The following is a 22,400-nucleotide window of genomic DNA, read 5'->3' as shown; positions in this document are numbered from 1 at the left end:
CGCTCCCCCCAGCGGCCGCCGGCGCTATGGCGGCTCCGCGGCCCGGCCTCCCCTGCGCTTCTCCCCGGAGACGGGGCTGCAGCTCCGGGAGGAAAGGCTAGGGCGGAGCAGCTAGGAGAGAGCCCGGGGAAGGAGCGTCCGGAGGGGCCGCGACGACGCGGCGGCCCCCGCCCCCAGCGGCCCGCGCGGCTGCCTCGGTAGCTGTCATGGCCGCCGGGTCACGTGGGCGCGGCCGGCGCATGCGCGGTTGCCGTCGCGCCGGCTCCGAGGGGCCAGGCTCTGCGCGTCCCTCCCTCCCTCCGTCGCCGGCCGCTCGGACGCTGCCTTTCTTCCTGGACGAGGACCGCCGTCCGGGCTCCGAGGAAGCCGGTGAGTGTGTCCAGAGGACGGGCGCGTCCCCGGAATATCCTGCCCTGGTCGCGTCCCCGGAGCCCCCGACTGTGGGGTCACCCCCTTTTGCACAGTCCTCGTAGACGCCCGGAGAGGGGTCCCCCAAAGTCTCCTGTTGGCATCTCGAAACCAAAGAAAGAGAGAACATGTATTTTGCGCTCCGAGAATCAACAGTATGAACAGTCAGAGTCGCGGGACCCCCTTGCCCGCCTCCCCGTTGGTACTGGGGGGCTTTCAGCTAAACAGGGGTTCGTTCGGCGGTCGTCGGCCCGGCCCCCCCGGCGGGGAGTGTCGGCTTTCCGCAGAAATGCTTGTCGGGAAGCGGGGCGCCCGGGGGTGACGCCTGCGCGGGTGGCCGGGCTGGGCCGGGCGGGCCGGGCGCTCGGTGTGGGAAGAGGCTGGTGGTAAACAGGAAGCGGACGCTCCGGCCCCGGGGCGCCACTCAGGTAGGCTCCTGGGGGGACCCCAGGATCCGGAGTGGGGGACCCCTGTCAGTCCCAACTGTGGGAGCGTGTTAGGTGGTGGCCTCGATCCCGCTGTTGTGTCGGTGGCTCTGCAGGTCCCCTTGCACCTGCGGTGGGCGTGGCGTCCCTGGACCCCACCCTCCAAGTCCCTGGAAACCGGGGCGCGGGGGGGGGGGGGGGGGGGTGCGGGGCCTCCGATGGCTGTCGCAGGGAATACAGTGCAGAGATAACCCCCAGACGTGTTCATCCAGGAAGTGGGATGAACAGAGTGTGTAGGAAATTTGCTGCCACAAAACCAAAGGGGGTTGCCTGCCGTTATTGCTAGGAGGCTGACTTACATGCACGTAGATGCTGTATTTACTTAGGTTGTAGAGGAGGCGGACATGGATGGCGTCTAGATTATATATACACTGGAGGCCCGGTGCACAAATGGTGCAAGAGTAGGCCTTCCTTCCCCTGGCTGCCAGCATGGCCTTCCTTCCTGGCCCTGCTTTTGTCCGGAAGGTCGTCTGGAAGGATGTCCGGTCTGATTAGCATATTATGCTTTTATTCTTATAGATTCATATAGATAGATCTATCTAGATAGGTAGATATACACATATGTATCCTATATAATAATGAGCTAATATGCTAGTTAGACCGAACAGCGGAATGAACTTCTGGACCACCTGGGGCTGAATTTCATGCATCGGGCCTCTAGTATATGTGTGTGTGTGTGTATATATATCATCAGGACTTATTAAATGTATTGAGTCAGAAGTGAACTTGCCCAGTTTCTTCTTGAGAACACAATGCATTTTCTCTTCATTAAACTCGTGGTGCTCTCCAAAACCGGTCTGGTGGTGAATAATGAAAGAGATAAGGGAGGTGTTAAAAGTAGATATTTCACACCCTGTGCAGCCCAGGGTATTTTTCCCATTAAGAAAAACTGATCGACAACATTGTATAATACCTCCAAATTAATTAAACCTTATCAGAATTTCTTGTCTGCTACTTCCTGGAATCTAATTGCCACGTATAAGTCTTCAGCTAGGCTTTCCTGTAAAATCTGCACTGCCTCCCTTCAAGGACTTAGAGGCAAGTGACATACACCTTTTTTTTTTTTTTTTTTGGAATTTAAATTTTTTGTAGTTGCCATTTTACTTCCATCATTTTCCAAATTATTGACCACGTATCATTTTTTTTTATCACAAAAATACTGATTCTTATTGGCTGTTGTGTTGAAAGTGTATTTATTATAGAACACATGCTATATAACCTGTCAGTTGATGCCAGCAGTATCATGGGGGAAGTACAGTTAATTTAAGACCTATTTCTCCCTAGCCAGTTTGGCTCAGTGGATAGAGCGTGGGCTGTGGACAGAAAGGCCCTGGGTTTGATCCTGGTCTCTCGGGGTGAGGATTAAAAATAAAATAAAATAAAACCTATTTCTCTCAAGTAACCTTAGCAGTCTAAATTGCCTGTTTTTGGCAATTACATTCATCTGGTTCTCTGTCCTTCTCACTTGTGGCTGTCCAACCAAAGTCTAGTACTTTGCTACTCAAAAGTGTAGTGTAGGGACGAGCAGCCGCAGCATCCCAGGTCCTACCCCAGATGTTGATTTAGAACATGCATTTTAATGAGCCCACCCCCAGGTGATTTTTAATGTATATTAAGGTTTAAAGGTTACTGCTTCAGGTTAACATTGCAGTTATTGTGGGCAAATGTCCAAATGCTACCTTTTTAAAATATATTTTTTATGGTTGATAGTATTACAGATATTTCCCATTTTACCCCTCATTATCCCCCTCCTCAGCCCTTCACTACCCTATTGTCTGTGTCCATGGGTTATGCATAGCTTCTATATATATAAAAGCCTAAGTGACCATTCAAATGTTCAACTGGTAGCTGTGGTGCACACTGACCACCAGGGGGCAGACGCTCAATGCACAGGCATGGAATCATGGAACAGACTGATGAATCTCAGAGGGAAGGTGGGAGGGAGGAGGGCGGGAAGAGAGTAACCAAAGATCTTATATGCATACTAGAGGCCCGGTGCACGGATTCATGCACCGGTGGATTCCCTTGGCCCGGCCTGCGGGGATCGGGCTGAAACCGGCAGTCTGACATCCCCCAAGGGGTCCTGGATTGCGAGAGGGTGCAGGCCAGGCCGAGGGACCCCACTGGTGCACGTGTACTGGGCCTCTAGTAAGTATATAAGTTCTCTGGTTTATCTCTTCTCATCCCCCCACCCCCACATCGAGGTATGCCAGTCTGTTCCATGCCTCCATGCTTCGGTCTTATTTTGCTGGTCAATTCATTTTGTTCATTAGATTCCACAAATAAGTGGGATCATATGAATTTGTCTTTCTCACATTGGCTTATTTCACTTAGCATAATACAAAAGCTATATATTTTTTTAAATACATTTTATTGATTTTCCACAGAGAAGAAGGGAGAGGGATAGAGAACTAGAAACATCAATGAGAGAGATTGATCAGCTGCCTCCTGCACGCCCCCACTGGGGATGTGCCCCCAACCAAGGTACATGCCCTTGACCGGAATCGAACCCGGGACCCTTCAGTCCGCAGGCCGGCACTCTATCCACTGAGCCAAACCGGTTCGACACAACTGCTATTTTTTAATAGGCCTGCTCTAAACATAGACAAAACAAGGTTGACTTATAGCAGTGAACCATTTTGCTTATCTATGTATATTTTACATACGTTTTATGTAAAAGTGTATATACATACCCTATAGCAAAAGTTTATTTTAAAAATAATTATTTTTATGCTATTTGCATTATTTAACTTGTATGCATTTTTTAACTTTGTATGCATTTTTTAAAAAAATAGGAAACATCTGGAGAAAATGACACATTGGTTTCATAGGAATCCATTAAAAGCCACAGCTCCTGTTTCTTTTAACTATTATGGCGTAGTCACTAGTCCTGCTGCTTCAAAAATTTGCAGGTAAGTTTCATCAATCTCAACAGGTATTGGTTGAATCACCCTTGGGTACCAGGTACTTATTTAGGTCTCATGGCCAGTCCAAAAGTATGTAACACACTGTCCCTAAACTTAGACTCCTTACAAACTTATAAGTGACATGAAGAGTTAAATCATAGATTACTTAAACTTTGTCAGGCCAGAGTCCTTAGTTTTAAATCAGTGAATCCCAGAGAGGCAAAAGCAATCACAATAAAAGAGTTATTATAGTGGTATAAGAGACTTTACAAAGTCGTATATGAGTATTGTTAATTGGCTGGATATTAAATTCATTGAGTTCTGACCCTATGACCTGAATAGCCCTCAGAGTGTTCATATAGGAGAATGGCATTTGAATAAATTGTATAGCTTAGACCAGGTTAGCAAACCCATGTTCAGCAGATTTGGCCCACTGCTTGTTTTTATAAATAAAGTTTTATTGGAGCACAACCCCTGCACCCATTTATTTCCATATTGTCTATGGTTGCCTTTGCCTTCTCTCTACAACAGCATTTCCTACAGAGGCTTAGATGACCCAGAAACCTTAAAGTATTTACTTCTAGGGCCTTTATAGGAAAAGAAGACTGATTACTAATGTAGATTGTAAGAAAGAAGAAGAAAAGTAATTTCTATCAGGAAAATCTTAGTTCTAGAGTAGTTTGACTGGAACAAAAAGAGATGCAAGAGCTATTTCCAAGGAGGGTCAGCTGGCCAGATTTGCTGTGGGAAGCTGAAAGCATTCATTGTATATGAGATAGAGAACCAAGGTGATCAAGGCACTGATGGTACCTGTAAAGGGAAATCAAGGGAGATGCTGCCTTTTTGTGGGAAGAAGTAATTGGAGCAAAAGGTGGGGAAACGCTCTTGGTGCTTACAGTTTAAATGTAGTCTTTAGCCATTTGCACACAGTGTCTCCAGACATTGTCAGGGTGATGTGAGTTCTGGAACCCTCACTAAGCCAGTTGCCTTCTGAAGTCAGATGTGGAGCTGGAACAGGACCGAGTTGGAGCTGATGATGTAGCTCTCGGGTTGGATAGAAAGTAGCACGAGTAGATGAGACCTCAGAAGAGAGAAAAGTAGGAAGCTAGAGACTCAACACTTTTGGAGTGGGAATGAGAAGGGGGCATAGAAAAAAATGAAGAAGGAACCTTTAAAGATAAGAGGAGACCCTTCAAAATTTAGAGTTATTGGAGTCAAGGGAGAAAAGAATTTCAAGAAGGAAACAGTGAATCTACAACATTTATTGCTGTAAAGAAGTAAAAGGGAAGGGAGACGTTTTAAAATGACTAATGACCACGCGTTTTTACATATTCTTTAGGTGTATGTTGAATTACAGAATGCAATTTCATTTTTAAAATACGGGTTTCTACTTGATAAAGTATATTTCGACATAATACCAAATTTTGAAATTTCAAGAAGATGCACAAACATTCAGTTTCCATTTTTCAAAATTTTATTGTGAACTGGGCAGTTCAATTTACTCGTTCTTAAGTCCTTCCTCCCATCTTACTTAAGTGATTGTGTTTATTTAGTTTTTTAAATTAAAACTTGCTATATATATTTTATTACATGTTATGCCCATGATTTGTCCCTTTAAATTAGACCGAGTTTATTTTAGTACAACTTCTAAAACAATTGTTACTAGAAATTTCAGTTACCTCCAGTGTTAGCCCTTATTAAATTCATTTCTGTGTACTTAGAGGAGGTTTGAGTGTGTGTGTGTGGTGTTTTAAAAGCTACAATTGACGTTTTCAGCCACTTTGACGCAGACTGGTTGTAATACCGTTTACTAACTTGACTGTCTCTGTCTCATGGAAGTGACTTGAGGTCATCCCGGGCACGGCTGCTTGAATTGTTCACGGATTTGAGCTGTAACCCAGAAATGATGAAGACTGCGGCCGATGCATATTTTTCCCTTTTACAAGGTTAGTTATTTATACAAACTTGGGAGTTTTGTAAAAGACAGCTATGCACAAGTTCACATTTAATTCTTAGACTTTTCAAATTGGAATATAGTCTTCTGGGCTGTATTCTTTGGTATGCTTGAGGTTCAGAAATGTGAGAATGTAAGAGTGGTATGTGGTCTTTCTCACATTTTGAAAATTAAATGTGTTCATATTTCATAATGCGTTACTTTAGAGAAGGTGTGAGATACAGAAAGGGAGGGAGAGGTTAAGAGTTTCATTCATTTGTAATACTTTAAGCAATAAAATATATATATATATATATATATATATATATATATATATATATATATATAATGAAAAAAAAGTTTCATTCAGATACCTGGAAAAGTCATTATCTGAAAAATTTTCTAAATTTAATACTTGATGTTGCTTTCTAAAACTGAAATGTTTTGTACCGTTTATAGGTTTCATAAATTCATTGGATGAATCTAGCCAAGAAAGTAAGTTACGATATATTCAAAATTTCAAGTGGACCGATACATTACAAGGACAGGTTCCAAGGTAGGCAGTGCTAACAGTACTAAATTGAAGCCATTTTTAAAGCTATTTAGCCAGTACTTAACTCATAGCCCCTGTATTTGAAGAAATAACGTATAGATCCAGTCAGTATTTTCTCTTTTCAGGAAATTAATTTTTAAAATTTCACCTAAACTCCTAATACATGCTGTTAAGTAAAAATATAATATTTCTGCCCTGACCGGTTTGGCTCAGTGGATAGAGCGTCAGTCAGCCTGTGGAAACTCAAGGGTCCTGGGTTCGATTCCGGTCAAGGGCATGTACGTTGGTTGCAGGCACATCCCCAGTGTGGGGTGTGCAGGAGGCGGCTGATCGATGTTTCTCTTTCATCGATGTTTCTAACTCTATCCCTCTCCCTTCCTCTCTGTAAAAAATCAATAGAATATATTAAAAAAATATATATAATATTTCTCCTGGGCCAAATCTGTTTTTCAGATAATCAGTATAAATGTTAACTAGACTTTAATAGTCTTGACTTTTAAAATTATTATTTTTTTTATTGACTTCAGAGAGGAAGGGCAAGAGAAAGAGAGATAGAAAGATCAATGATGAGAGAGAATCATTGATCGGCTGCCTCCTGCACGCCCCCTACTGGAATCGACCTCCTAACTTGGGTATGTACCCTGACTGGGAAGCAAACTGTGACCTCCTGGTTCATAGGCCGATGCTCAACCACTGAGCCACGCTGGCTGGGCCAGCCTTGACACACACAGAGTGTTTGGGAATTTGGAACCCAAAGCTAGCTTTCAGTCTTTGCCTACATTCAAGCAGAAGAGAATTTGGTTTTTCCCCTCCTTTTCCTTTCTGATGAATAATTCAGATGTCTTCGGTCGTTGTCTTTCTTTCTTCCTCCCCAATCCCACCCCAGTTCCATACTCTTTTGACTCACGGTATTTATTTGCTTCCTAATCTCTCTAAACTGTTTCTGCTCATTTTAAAAACTCCCCCTCAGAACTTTCTTACCACTTATTTGAGACTAATTAGAAGAGATCTAATTATAACAGGAAGCAGATCATAATGGTGCTACATTTTTATTTAACTTTTTGTTTTTTTTACACCACTGAGCTATTTAAGTGGTTGTGTATCTTTATATCAACTTGCTAGAATTACTGTTTTCTAAAATCAGGAGGGAAGGAAATGGAGACGGCTGAAAGGCCAGACAGACACGCATTAGAGGCAGGAGTGTGGGCCTTGGATTCACGCATAACGAGGTGCGATCTCAGGGCTTGTAAGTGTGTGAACATCCGCCTCTTCCGCTGCGTGTTGGTGTTGCAGGTACAGGCCTTTGTGAGGAGCAGAATAGGAACACTTATCTTAAGAGGCTAATGTAACGCCAGGCACATAACAGGCATTCAGTGAATGTGAGTTTCCTTCCTTCCTTGGGAATGTTGTTTGTAGAAATCATAAATTGAGGAGGAAGTTGGGGACTCTGCATCCTTTCCACATTTTGATATTCTGGGGTCCTGAGGATTCCCAAGCCCTCATTTTTTGTTTTTCTTTCTGTGACTCCTTTGTATTTTATCTAAAATTAAGGAATATTTTTATTTAAAAATATCTTTTTTTTAGAGAGAGAGAGAATCAAACCGCTATCTTTGTTACATTAGAAAACTTTGGCAGCTTCTAAGACTGTTTTGCATCACATACATTTGGCACTTTTCCCCACCGTGCCAAATGTTGATTCCCGTAACAGCATTTCCCGCATAGTTTTATGAGGCAGTGCAGAATAATGTGATAGAGGCCTTAAATAATACTACTGAATATTCACTACATCCGAGGTATTTAAGTAACTTTATCCTTGACTGCTACTGATACGCAATAGAAAATACACTTACGAGTATAGAAGGAAAAATGTTTCCTCAACTGTATATTCTGAGCACTACTTAGATGTGGTTCAATAAAAGTGGAATATTTGGGAGCGAGGCAGATTGAAATAAATGAAGGAAAAGTGGGCGTTATTCCTGTGACTGTAAGTTAGCAAAGCTATTTTATTACTTAAAAGTAAAGTTATAAATTAGAGATGCCTGCTAGATCACCAGAGGTGTAATCCATTTGAAAGATTTCAGTGCTGAAAAGAATAAGCCATGAAACTATGCATTAAATTTTTTCAGGTAGTTTGTTCATAAAATATTTTTGTATAACATTAAAAAGGGTAGTTTATAAGTTATTTTGAGTTACCATATGTCTTATAACAAATCTCCTTTTTTTTAATCTAAAAAGTTTCTATGTTTCCATTTCTTTTAAGATGGAGGCAACAAAATAGAATCATGATTTTAGATTCTTCCCTTTGGGTAATTTTTCTTTATCTTAGTATTGTGTATGTAAAATAAGGGCATTGTTTTTTTTTCTCATTTGAGATAGATCATGTATAAGGAATTGTCAGGGTCTTGGCAGAAGCCTAATGATTAAAAATTAGTATTATCATATTTGCTTAATAAGCTTTTGTCATCTTTGTGTCATGTTTATTAATATAACCTGAAGGAAACAACATATAAAATATACTTGAGTTTAAGACCGTTTTCTTTGTCGTACGCTGATTGGCTTAGCTCAACATCCTCTTCACTTTCTTTCCAGCTTGGCTTCTTGCCTCTGTTCCTCGATTTGTTTTTAGGAACCATCTGTTCCAGTCAAGCTAGCGGGGTCTCTGCAGTCAGGAACATCGCCAGACCTTGTGCATTAGCAGCATCGTGCCCTCACCTGGGACGGCCGCTGCTTCCTTGCAGCCATCTTTCAGGGCACACTTCAGATTCTATAGCTACATTAAGCGTCTTTAATTATTTAGCCTGAAACCATCTCTCCTCTGAATTCCATTTCCTTAAAATGTGGTATAAGAGCCACCAGCTCCAGAAGCAATTGGGTACTTGCTAAAAATGCAGACCCTGGGCCCCTCCCAGACTTTCTGACTCTCTGGGATTGAGTCCCAGAAATCTGTGTTTTTATTTTTATTTTATTTATTTATTTTTTAGAAAATATATTTTATTGAGTTTTTACAGAGAGGAAGGGAGAGGGATAGAGAGTTAGAAACATCGATGAGAGAGAAACATCGATCAGCTGCCTCCTGCACACTCCCCACTGCCCGCAACCAAGGCACATGCCCTTGACCGGAATCGAACCCGGGACCCTTGAGCCCACAGGCCGACGCTCCGTCCACTGAGCCACACCGGTCAGGGCCAGAAATCTGTGTTTTTAAAGCTACTTTATGTACAGTCACCTTGGGAACAACTGCTAGTCTCATGCTTACCTCTATCATCAATACATTCGAAAACCTTGGCTGACTGTTATGGAGTACATACTGGGCAGTGTGTTCAGTCCTTCATTGTTAATTGCGTGTGTGTCTTATCTCTCCGTCTGTGTTAAACACAAGGACTGTTTTCTTCATTTTTCAGTTAGTATAGAGTTATCTATAATTTTGAGTTGGATGTACCAGTAGGTCTCATGTAGAGATGTCTTAATAATTGACAACACTTAATGATCATGTTTATGATTCTAGTGCCCAGCAGGATGCTGTTTTTGAATTAATTTCCATGGGATTTAATGTAGCTTTATGGTACACCAAATATGCCTCGAGACTGGCTGGAAAAGAAAAGTAAGTTAAAAGGGGATGGTTTATATGCATATGTGTTATTTTTCCAGTATATGAAGCTTTGTTATTAAAAAAATCTAGCCTATTGATAAAAAGTACCACTTTGGTAAATGAAAGTTTGCCTCAAAATGTTAGCATATTAAGCATCAGAATTATGGAGCCCAGTGTCAAAAGGAAGAAAAAAAATGAATAATCTTGTCATGGGGAAGGTCTTTTTAAATAAAACCCTAAACCAAGAAAAGGAAAAGATTGAATATTTGAGTATGTAGAAGTACTATAAACAGAATTTTTAAAATGACAGATGGGTCAAAAAAAGTGCAATGCATTATACAAATTATTTTTATAAAATGACAGATGGGTCAAATAAAAGTGCAGTGCATACATCCCAAGGCTTATCACACCTGTAGTATTACAAATTATTTTTATAATGTATATTCTTACAAGTCAACAAGGAAAAGACCAACACATCTAATGAAAGTAATCAAAGGTCATAAATAATTCACAGAAACATAAATAAAAAGGATGCAAAAGATGTTCTGAAGGATTAAATAACTGTGAAATAAAATGAGATACAATTTTTATAATCGTAAAAGTAGATATTAACAATACGAAATCCACTACCAACTCAGGTGCATCTGAACACGGGACTAATATGCAGCCATTTAAGAATGAAGTTGATGGATGGGGACTTGGCTTGGAGTGGTGAACACACAATTCAGTATCCAGATGATGTCTTATAGAACTGTACATCTGAAACCTATATCATTTTATTAACCAGTGTCACCCCAATAAATTCAATTCTTAAAAAATGAAGTTGAATTGTGTAGGCTGATGTAAAAAGATCTCTAACGTAATTTAAGGGGTTTAACAGGAGCAGAGTAGTGACTGTTGTGCATTTATGTGTTTTTCAAGTGTGTGCATGCACTAAGTGTCTGACGTTTGATGCCGTTTACGCACAGAAGATCATCTGGAAGGGAAAACAAGAAGCCTTTGTTCGGACCACTAGACAGCGTCTCTCTTTTCACTTGTAGTTTCTTCTCTTTGGGTCTTTTTCATGTGCATTTGTTAAATGTCAAGTTAGATTTTCTAAAAGGGAGAAAGCTAGTGGTGAGAAGCACAAATGACTAATTTGGTTTTATGATACATAATGTATTAGTTGTTGGTTTTAATACCAGAAATGGCTTTGATCCTCAAAGTAATGTAACCACTGTCTTTAAGCATTACAGAAGAGGAAGCAAAAGAGGTCCATCGAAGCCTGAAAATTGCAGCTGGGATTTTTAAACATTTAAAGGTAAAAAAATAATAAGCTATATTTCTAATGCTTTAATTCTTGAAAAAAAAAATTTTTAAATATTTTTATTGATTTCAGAGAGGAAGGGAGAGGGAAAGAGAGATGGAAACATCAGTGATGAGAGAGAATCATTGATCAGCTGCCTCCTTCACACCCTGCACTGGGAGTCGAGCCCACAACCCAGGCACGTGCCCTGACTGGGAATCAAACATTGACCTCCTGGTTCATAGTTGGATGCTCAGCCGCTAAGCGACACCAGCCAGGCTTGAGTAATTTTTCTTTACTTCTTTGGGGTGGAGGATGAGGGCATTATTCATTATGTAAAAAGTACTAGTGTGTGTTCTGGTTTCATTATGTTAAGTACCGTGTTGATGAGTGGGGCCAGTTATAGAATAGCGTCTCCATTTCAGAAAATCAGTGAATTTTACAATGAGAAAACTCACGTCGTGATTCACTGCATATTTTTCCGTCTCTTCTGAAAAGGCATAAGGCAAAGCCCTGAAATTGCTGGTGCTGACTGGTTCTTATTGCTGTCTGCAGCAGTGGCCAGAAGCAGTCAGACTTCCGCACAGCTGAGCTGCTGTTTTCTCTGTCTCAGTGAGAACACTGCAGGGGCGATCAGCACACGCTCATTATACTGAATCGCCTGAAGATAGGTGGAGATTAGGAGAAAGACTAATATATTTCCAACCAGAATCACCCGCACCTCATTCTCACTAAACCACTATTTCCTGGAGACCAATGTTTGCTTTTCTTAGGATAAGATAAGATGCTTTTACAGTGATTACAAAGCTGTTACCCTGAGGGAGCTGTAGAATTGAAGTCGTCTTTATATCCAAGTGTTAATATATGAGAGAGCAATGCCGGCTGCCGTTCAAAAGGCTACTGTTTCAGTTAAACGTTTTCTAAGGTGAAAATACGATTTGCACATCTAACCAATCCATTATGATCCAGATTTTGTTCTTGAATTTCTTATTTTTACAAAAGTTTATAAAAAGCTTCGAAAGTTTTAGTGTACAGGAGCTTTTTTTCTCTATAAGCTTAGTATTTTTCCTTTTTTTTTTTTTTTTTTACACATTTTTTGTTAGTACCCTATATTTCTGATAAATCTCCATCCTTCCACTTTCTTCATCTCTCACAACTGGGTTAAAAGAAATTTGGCTTTTTCTTTCTTTCTCTTTCAGGAAAGTCACATCCCAAGGCTTCTCACGCCTGCAGAGAAGGGGAGAGATCTGGAAGCACGGCTCCTCGACGCTTACATTGTTCAGTGTCAGGCCGAGGCTCAAGAAGGTATCTTAAGATTGTAAAGTGTTGTTAAAAGAAAGTCTGTATCGGCATTTACAAACATTATTTTTTTAATTAATTTTTTTAAGAGAGAGGAAGTGAGAGAGAAGCAAACATTGAATTTTTTGTCCCACTTATTTATGCATTTATTGGTTGTTTCTTGTATGTACCCAGACCGGAGATCGAACCCACAACCTTGGCATATCAGGATGAAGCTCTAACCAACTGAACTACCCAGCCAGGGTTCTCTCCTCTCCCCCCACTTCCACCCCCCAATTCTTTTTCAAATTAGAGTTAGCTGGAATCCAGCCTTAGGTTTTGAGAAATTTACAGTGAGGAATAATTTTCCTTTAGCATTTGCCTTCATTTTTAGTTAGCAGAAAAAGGCCTCACGATGTCATATCTCTTTTTAAAAGGATTGGATTTCACGTTGTTTCTGACAGAATAAAGTTAATTCTGTAACTCATCTTGTCCCCCTCGACCTTGCTCAGTCCTTTTCTTCTTCCGATATTTGGCTTGCCTTGAAATTACCGCCTTTCAATGGCAGGAAATAAAGGAAGACTTAGGTGAGAACAATAAGCTTTGTAGGCTTTTGTTTTGCTTTACTTCTGATTCCAGAGCCCGGAAGGTGTTTGTTTCTTCTTACATCATGCTGTTTTACAGAAGTCATTTCCCGTGACTCGCTGGTCATTGGCTATCGTGATTTATTTAAATAAGAAATGGGCTCTGCCGGTGTGGCTCAGTGGTTGAGCGTCATCCCATGAGCCAGGAGGTCAAGGCTGCGAGCTCAATGGGGCATGCAGGAGGCAGTCAGTTGACGATTCTGCCTCATCCTTGTTTCTGTCCCTTTCTTCCTCTCTCATCCTCTCTCTCAAATCAATAAAAACATTAAAAAATTAAAATAAAAAATGGCATCAGAACCAGCAAGCTCATTTTGTGTTTGCATTTTCTGCAGCTTACTTTTCATATTAAAACTTTAAAGAAACGACTAAAACCCCCCATAGGTTGTTGGACTGTCTTTTGCCTTTATAATTGAACTTAGATTCATTTTATTGTGTTTCGGTCACAGTGACAATTGCTCGAGCCATTGAGCTGAAGCATGCTCCGGGACTAATCGCCGCGCTGGCCTATGAGACAGCCAATTTCTATCAGAAAGCTGGTACGTTCATAATCCCGTTGTTACGCTTTCAGCCTTTACATGTTCAGATTAACCTGCTGGCCAGATAGGGAACAAGCAAATCAGAAAGATTCTCAGACATTTCACTATTTGCAAAACTGCAATAATATCTGCATTATTTTTATGAATTTTGTTTAAAAGAAAATAAAAGAATTAGAGCTGTTCACAGTTAATATTGCTCCATAGCTTCTAATGGAAAGGATGGTACTGTACTTTTTAACCAATTATGTCTAATAATTATATAGCTGTTTTGCTTTTGAAAATTTTTTGGTCTTTATTACAACCTTATAGCTACTATAGTGAGACAAGAAACTAAAATCCAGAGAATTAACATAACTGACCCATCATTTAACTGCTAGCAGTTGAGAAGCTGGGACTAGAACTCTGGTTGTCTCATTAGCCTATTTTTCTTTTCATCCACTTACTTAGGAAACACATGCATGTTCCTGTGTATGGGATGGTTACTATTTTAGTTACTGGGTACACAAAGATCACTAGAACAGATTCACAGTCTAGGGAAGGGGACAGACACATTTTGTGGCATGAAGTAAGATGGTACAGCGGTGAAACAGAAGCCTGAAGGACCTGGGCCTGCGAGAGGACAGTGGTGTGTTAGCCTTACTTTGAAGTATAAATAGAAATTCTAAGTGTGTTAGGAATCTTTAGCGATGGGAAGAGGAGAACATTCTGTAGTTTATAGAGATACAAGGGAACTTAGCTCCTTCTGGGAGCTTTGGACAGATGCTCTTGCTAAAACACAGGATGAGTGTTGGGCGGAGAGGTTAGGAAAGTGTGTGTGGGTGAAGTCATGAATTGGTTTGCAAGCCTACCTGAGAAGTTTGGCCTTTATTCAGTAGATGTTTGGGGCCCATTAAATGATATAAAGTAAACTTGACTTGATTGCATTTGAGTTTTTAAAAGGTCCCTATGGTTGTAAGATGAGAAATGGATGTGCTTAGGGGGAATGGTTCTAATGTAAGAGAAAATGATGAACACTTTGACAACGATAGCAAAGTAGGAAATGGGGAAGAAGAAATAGATTTGAGAGATGCATGAATGTGTGTATTTCATATGAGATTCAGGCATGGGGCTGTGAATGAGTGTGTCCTTCATGCTTCTGACTTGGGTGACTATAGACTACTCTGCGTTGCTACATAGCTTTTAAAAAATAGATAATATAATAGTATAAATCATATTTACCTTGAAGTTCTTAGTTATATCTATTTTTATCATTATGTTAAACCTAAATTACGTTAACCATCAAATCAAAGAAGGGCCCTGGTACTTAACCAATCTTATTATGTAGTTATTGGGAAAAAGAAATCACTTGAAATAAAGCAAGGTTTTTAAAAATGTGTAAATGCTTGAATTTTAGACTTGAATGTCATTCTGCTTTTAGCATCTGAACATTTGAACTAAAAGTCGTCTAGTGAATCAGGGTGAAATGATATTTTGCTTTTTAAAATGTAACTTTAGATCATACTTTATCCAGTTTGGAGCCTGCATACTCTGCTAAATGGAGAAAATACCTTCTCTTGAAAATGTGCTTCTACACAGCTTATGTAAGTATGTGTAACCCGGAAACAATAAACTACGGTCTTCCCCACCCCGGGAGTGCCAGGTGTGCCATCTCTCCCACCCTTCATTAGCGTTTTACAAACAATGGACGTTCTCAGTAGATGGTCACCCGCAGTCGGTGCAACCACCATTGTGAACTAAGGTGGGTGGAGAGAGATGATGGAGAACTCGTAACTGGGTTCTAGCAGTGGAGTTGCTGTTCCACGTAAACCCCCTTTTAAGCTGGATGCTTCTGCATACTTAAGAATTCTCTCCTTTCCTCCTGTAGAAAGATACTTACTAATTCTAATCTTAAGACATACCGTGCATATTTCACCTTCACTGGTGAAGAACTACTAATAAGCACTCGTTGGGAAGTGACCTTTTTGTCTCTTGTACCCACCAAACATTGCCCTGGCCATTGAGGCTCAGTTGATGGGGGCGTCATCCCATACACTGAAAGGTGGCAGGTTAGATTCCCGGTCAGGGCACATACATTGGTTGCAGGTTCGATCCCCAATTGGGGCGGGACGCAACAGATCGATGTTTCTCTCCCTACCTCTCTCTGAAATCAAAGAACAGATTAAAAACAAAACAACCCTTTTTCAGATCTAGGTAGATATTTTCATTTCTTATGCCTTATCCCCTGTTTTCAAGCATGCTGCATAAGCCATGTGTGTGCTATGCTCATACTGATGTAGACATTTAAGAGTGAGCATATCCGACTTCATGCTTCAAACCGGTTTGGTCCTAATTTAAGTCCTCCCTCCCACTCCCTCTCTGTTAGCACAGTGCTGTCCCTCCTTTACCCACAATGCCCTAGTTTTAGAAACAGGTTTCAGCAAATGCTTTTTGCTCTCAGCCCATGGTTAAAAGACTAGTTTGGCCCAAAGGTTTGATGTAATTCCACTTTTGATACTAACAGAGATGGGGGAACGCTTATTCAAGTAAATAAATATAAGGGGTTGCATTGAAACTTCAAACAGTGGACAAAGGCAATGATTATCTGATGCATGTATAAAACAACGGCAGTGGGAAGCATCATTTGTGGAGAAAATGAATGAACATTTGTGTCTTTTATCAGGCTTACTGTTACCACGGTCAGACTTTGTTGGCTAGTGATAAATGTGGTGAGGCGATCAGGTCTCTCCAAGAAGCAGAAAAATGTGAGTATTCCCACCAGATTGTTAACTCCCTTCTTAAAAACACATGTTTTATCCTAAAGGGGAGGGGCAGTTAAGAGAGACTTTGGCTGAGTTCGTGAACGGGGATGGGAATTGGAGAAAAGAAAAAACGTTTCAGAAACCTGGCCTCTCTAGAGAGGACCCAGCTTCCCCTTGCACTGATGCTGGTGTTGCTGCAGCATTGCCCGCCTTCTCGGATTTCATGCGCTTTTAGTGTGAATAATCAATAGTGATTTCACATCAAATGACTTTCTATCCCTTTCACACAAGCCTTTGCAAAGGCAGAAGCGTTATGCAAAGAATACGGAGAAACCAAAGGACCTGGACCAACAGTCAAGCCTTCGGAACACTTGTTCTTCAGGAAACTTGGCAACCTTGTGAAGAACACCCTAGAGAAATGTCAGAGAGAAAATGGATTTATGTGAGTACAGCTTAGCAGTCTCTTAGTAATATTAATGCTAGTAGGCCGTTGACGCTTGAACAGCACACGTGTGAACAGCTTGGATCCACTCACAGGCAGGTTTTTTTGGTAAATATCTATAACTTCCACCCATAGTTGGGGATCCGCAGATGAGGAGGGGGAACTGTATGCATTGATCTGTTTCCAAAGATTTTATGTCAGTTTGCAATTAAGATTAACTTTAATCTTCTCTTTAAATTGGTACTAAAGTTTACTTGTGTTGTCTTAACGCTTATTCTGCTTCTGATGACAATGTATAAAAGCAGATTTCAAAATGTAAACATGAATTTTCAGTTAACGTAATAGCCCCTTATACGGTCCTGATTTTCTGTTTCGCTGCCATTCTCTCTCCATGAGTTATATATATCCTCACAGCTCCCTTCGCATATTCATCTCACTCTGGTTTTAGCCACCTATACTACTGCCTCAGTTTTGTTATTAAATCAGCATTGTTTGAACTGTAGGTTGGTAGATACCACTTTTTAAAGATATTTAAAGTTCCCATACTTTTTAAAAATTATGAGTTAATGGGAAATAATGTGCCCAATGTGGAAAACCTAGACTGAAGTGCAAAGAAGATAAAGCCACAGTCCTCATCACTTTGGTGCCTTTCCATTCAGAAATAGTGACATCTCCTCATTTAGCGAGATCTCTCTTTTTGGCCCTTGATCTTTCACATGGGTTTTGTACATTTTTTTGTGACGTTCATTTCTATCGGGTTTCTTTTCAGCATTCTAAATAAAGGTCCAATAGCAAATATATTAGGAGCAAACAGCTTTTCAACAGCAGGCTGCGAAGTTAACCCCAAGTTGTCCCTGCTTTGGTCTCCTTCCATCCCTCCCCTGTTCCTGCACCTGGTCATCTGAGCGCCTTCACTCCCTTGAACACGCCTCGTGTCACCTTATCACTCCCCTCGGAAAGCATCCCCAAACCCGACCTGGGTTAATTGCCCTCTCTTGTGTTCCCATGGCACTCTGTCGTCATAGCTTCGGTCACACTGTGTCGTCGTCGACAAGTTTTCTTGACTGTCTCACCTACCCATCTATAAGCTACATGAGGCAGGTTGCACAGGGCCCTGAACATAGTAGGTACTCAAATAGTTAATGAATGAATGAATGAATAAATCGCTGTGTCAATGGCTTTTTGCAGTTACTTTCAAAAAATTCCAACAGAAGCCCCACAGCTGGAACTCAAAGCAAATTACGGCCTGGTGGAGCCCGTGCCTTTTGAATTTCCTCCTACAAGTGCGCACTGGACCCCAGACACGCTGGCTGCATTTGACCTCACCAAAAGGCCCAAGGACGACAGTGTAAGAGACTGGGTTTTCCATTCCCTCACAGATGTTTTGTAATCCCCACCCGAGGATTTTTAGAGAGTGGGGGGGAGCGAGGAGGGGGGAGAGAGAGAAAAACATCGATGTGAGACAGATAACATCAATGGGTTGCCTCTTGCATGCACCCCTGCCAGGGCTGCGGGACCTGTAATTGAGGTATATGTGCCCTTGACCAGGAATCGAACCCGACACCCTTTGGTCCACGGGCTGATGCTCTAGCCACTAAACCAAACCGGCCAGGGCTCATTCACAAACGTTTAAAAAGAATTCAGGGTTAGCATTTTGATATTGTTCTCTGCACAAGTAGATATATATTTGTCCAAATGTGAAATTAACTAACTGCAGTGCTTGGTGAAATGTGTTCTAAGACTCTCTCAGAGACAGACCTCAAGGCCTTCATTGTCTCCTGATTTTCCACCAAATCAACTGGCCTTGTTTTCAACACATTGTCTTGCCTTCTTTCCAATTTGTCCGAGCCTCCTGTGGGAAGAGAGTGGGAGAGCACCTCTGAGGAGGATGGCTCGCCCATGTCTATTGCTCTAGCGATGCTCTCTGTGTCTATGTAGTGTCAGGCAGGGTAACTGAAAACTTGACCTGATTTCAACATTGCGTGGAGTCACCCACCGGTCAAATAAGACTGCTTGTATTCACGTCTATCTAAGTCCCTGCTGTACTCAACCGAAGGGTAGATGAAGTAGAAGTGTTGAGGTTTGACTTCCAAAAGGGAGAGGGCTCTGTGAAAAAAAAAAAGTGAGAATTAATTCTCCCTTGAAATGGGTGGTTTTTAAATAATTCCCCACTCGTGCTAAAGCTATTGTGCCTTAAAAGGACTGTCTTCGTATCCCGTCCCGCCTCCAGAATAGTGCCTGTCACTGTCACGAGTGATTTCCAAACAGAGGCTCCTCCTGCATGTTGATCCTCGGTCTCCTCCTCAGACAGCGTAGGAGGAGCAGGAGCCTGACCTTTGCCCGTCGGTTTCCATCCCCACTGATGTGCTTTCCCATCATGTGTTCAGTCGAACTGATATGTAGCTACCGGAAGGCTTCGCTCCTCCGCTGTTGGAGAATTTTTTTTTTTTAATATTTTTATTTATTTATTTTTTAAATATATTTTACTGATTTTTTACAGAGAGAAAGGGAGAGAGATAGAGAGTCAGAAATATCGATGAGAGAGAAACACCAATCAGCTGCCTCCTGCACATCTCCTACTGGGGATGTACCCGCAACCAAGGTACATGCCCTTGACCGGAATCGAACCCAGGACCTTTCAGTCCGCAGGCCGACGCTCTATCCACTGAGCCAAACCGGTTTCGGCCGCTGTTGGAGAATTTAATGCCGCGTCTTTTAAAAGTTGGAAGTGGAAAAGGTCTACTGTTCGTTTTCCGAATCTTCGCTTCTGTTCTTACGTCGTATTGTTCTTTCTCCCTAGACCAAACCCAAACCGGAAGACGTGAGGCCCGTGAAAGAACCAGACATCAAACCTCAGAAGGACACGGGGTGCTCCGTCTCCTAAACGCATCGCCCCTGGTGCATGGGAGCCGCTCGCCTAGTGGACGAGATAAGCCATGGACTTCCGTCCACATTTCTTGAAATGATCTCTCCGAAGCCTGTAGAATAATGTAGTCCAGTCAGAGGGAATCGGCCTTCAGTGTAGTTGTTAGATTTTTAATATACCGAGGCTTCAGGCTTTGTTTCCACATTTCTTCTTAACCAGGACAACATGGGGAAGCTTGATTCTGCCTCTGAAGAGTGTATTTAAGGGTTGGGCCTTTTTGTTTTGTTTTTTTGGTTTCCCCCACACTCTGGGTAATAATAAATGACAGGTTAATATCGTATAGGCCAGGATCACGTGGTCACGGGTATGTTTTCTCTCTTTACAAAAAACTTACTTTCCTGCCTTTTAATTGATACCGGCAGAATGACAGGCGTCTGTTTTCACAGACAGTTTTCCCTTCACCATTCTGTTCATTGTAGCACAGATTTAGGGTCTGAGTGAGTTACCTTTTCCGCTGGGAAAAAAGTCACTTAGACTCAAAGATTAGAAAATGTTTATACCTAACCCCTGATGATCGAATCTATAATTTACTAAAAATCAGTGTTTGCAGGATGTTGAGATCACTTACGGACTTCTGCTCTGGCGGCCCTGCACCTCGTCTGTATCTGTAAACTTTCAGCGGTTTTGACGAGTTCCTTTCTAAGGGGTTTTTCACTTCCAGGGCAGAACTTGGCAATAGCTCGTATGTTTCTGTGCGAGGGGAGCCAGAACGAAAAGGTTTTTGAAGAAATCAGATGTTGCATGGTCGAGAGAAACTTTGAACCTAAGGGGAGGGTTGTCCCGAATTACACTGGTCACTCCGCTTCTTTGTGAGAGAAGTTAGAGTAAAATGCTTTGGTTACCTGGGTAGTGTACCTTGCTATTATGTGATTTTCAGATACACAGGATATGTGTTGCTTTATGCCAGAGGCCAGAGCAAAAACTGAACAGAACAACAGATTCAGTATGATCTTAACAATAGTTTTGTAGTATTTGAAACCGTTTCATATGTACATAGACTTGGGATATAGTGGATGCATACACCTGTAGGTTTATCTTTTGATTATTCTCTGGGGGCATTAGCTAATTTTTCTATTATAAATGGGCTGGCTCACTTAATAATAAGAGCAGTATATGTTGGAGCTTACTACATGCTGGGCCCTGCACCGAGCACTTCCATAGATAAACCCTTGAATCCACACCGCAACTCTGAAAATAGGTAAACTCTGCATAGAGTGTTGAAATAGGAATAAACATTTCATTATGAAGAATAGATTATGCCTGTTTGAATCAATATTGTGCTCAAGTAAGTGATTACTAAAATCATAATTTACACTCTTGAAACCAGCTACATAGGATCAGTATGTATAAAAAAATATATGGAATGCTACCAGAAGTAACATATGGAAATGCTCCTTGCTGTAAAACGTTTTTTGAAGCTGCCGTTTGCAGAATAAGTAGAGTAATAACTGAACAGACATCACATTGTAGTTTGCTGTCTGTAGAAACTATTTTAATTAAATTCGCTGCATTGTGATTACAAAGTCATTCGCCTGTTCGCTGTACGCCAGTAGCTGACAGAGCTGAGCTGTCTTTGATGCAGCTTATAGCTGGGCCCGGAGGGTCAGCTTATTGTAGGTGCCATGCTTATTAACCAAGCTACTAGTTCTCACGTTCACATCGTGTGCATCATACTACCACACACGGAATGAAAGCATGTAGTACGCTCAGAGCTTCTGTGACAGGCAGTTTAGTCCCTCACTGGCAACTTTGACCTAAGCAGGTAAACGTCCTGCTGAACCCGCAAAGGCGACACTTTGTGGCTGAAATATCCCCTTTATCATGTTGTTTGAAATAGTGTTGGGAACTTGGGGAAGTTGAGGAATGTAAAGAAGTTGCATGAAGGTTCTAGAGAGGGAACTTATTTGCATTAACTGTTGCAGACACTCCATACTTCACTTAAGCGGATAATGACAGCTAACATTCTGCTGAAAGTGCTGTTTGTATAATGAATTATCTTTGTATTTATGGAAATAAAAGTAATTTTACTTACAGCTTCATTGACATCTTTATTGGCTCTTCTAGGAATATTTTTACATTTATTAAGCCGGTGACAGTTAACACGGTGCGATGCCGTAATTTTTCACAGTGACGTCGGGAAGTGACAGAGCCACGAGTGTCCGTTGTTTTATGTTACATGAGCTATTCGGTTTCTGTTTATTGGTATTTACCGCCCCTTCATCTCAAAGCACGATTTCGATGGGCCTTACCGCAGTGTTTGTCCCTGTGATACAGTCTGCGTGCTGTGGTAAGCCAGCTAGCGAGCTCCTCATCGCTGAACACTGCTCCGCAGAACACTTTGCACTTGGGAAACTTGAGGTGGCATTTTCAATGTTATATAAATATACTCAGAAGTAAAACCGTATTCAGAAACAGTTCCTTATCCTCCAAACTTTAGAAAACACCACATTTCTTACCTTGTTTAATTTGTGCATACAAGTACACTGCAGTGTCATTGTCAGCGAGGACTGCTCTGGGCTTGGTGGCCCATCACTGCTGTCACCAGGGGCTTGAGGCCCTAATCGGGTGCGAGGGTGGGAGCTGGGAGCAGCGACCTGCAGTGGCCAGGTGAGCAGTGCTGAGGAGGTCTTACGTCAGCTCTTGGCTGCATTTAACCTGGTTCACTGGAAACATTTTC

At 41.6% G+C, this 22,400-nt stretch overlaps 1 protein-coding gene across 5 annotated transcripts; it reads left to right on the top strand.

Moving 5' to 3' along the window:
- The first annotated feature begins 25 nt into the window (after window positions 1-25).
- On the top strand, window positions 26-21,757 carry BROX (BRO1 domain and CAAX motif containing). Of its 5 annotated transcripts, none has more exons than XR_004975079.1 (13): window positions 26-369; window positions 3,689-3,805; window positions 5,639-5,745; window positions 6,192-6,288; window positions 9,791-9,886; window positions 11,102-11,174; window positions 12,359-12,464; window positions 13,528-13,617; window positions 15,112-15,197; window positions 16,277-16,358; window positions 16,647-16,797; window positions 18,009-18,145; window positions 19,598-21,757. XR_004975079.1 is itself a non-coding variant. In XM_036355228.1 (13 exons), exons 2-13 carry the CDS (start codon window positions 3,705-3,707, stop codon window positions 19,679-19,681), a joined length of 1,233 nt encoding a protein of 410 aa, XP_036211121.1. In that variant the 5' UTR covers window positions 30-369; window positions 3,689-3,704; the 3' UTR covers window positions 19,682-21,757. The 5 variants fall into 5 exon arrangements, 3 of the variants coding, with proteins under 3 accessions (XP_036211123.1, XP_036211121.1, XP_036211122.1); XM_036355228.1 differs by having other exon boundaries at window positions 30-369; window positions 17,986-18,145; XM_036355229.1 differs by lacking the exon at window positions 26-369 and adding an exon at window positions 711-836 and having other exon boundaries at window positions 17,986-18,145.
- Window positions 21,758-22,400: the final 643 nt, after the last annotated feature.

Source organism: Myotis myotis, unplaced genomic scaffold (assembly GCF_014108235.1).
Source record: "Myotis myotis isolate mMyoMyo1 unplaced genomic scaffold, mMyoMyo1.p scaffold_m19_p_21, whole genome shotgun sequence".
Taxonomy (NCBI): domain Eukaryota; kingdom Metazoa; phylum Chordata; class Mammalia; order Chiroptera; family Vespertilionidae; genus Myotis; species Myotis myotis.
Note: the sequence above shows the minus strand (reverse complement) of the source record. Positions and strands in the feature narration are given on the sequence as shown.

Coding starts and splice junctions, on each gene's coding strand:
- BROX (XM_036355228.1), top strand. CDS start 3,705: ATGACACATTGGTTTCATAGGAATCCATTAAAAGCCACAGCTCCTGTT. Junction 6,289..9,790: donor TTACAAGGACAGGTTCCAAG/GTAGGCAGTGCT, acceptor TTATGATTCTAG/TGCCCAGCAGGATGCTGTTT. Junction 11,175..12,358: donor GGATTTTTAAACATTTAAAG/GTAAAAAAATAA, acceptor TTTCTCTTTCAG/GAAAGTCACATCCCAAGGCT.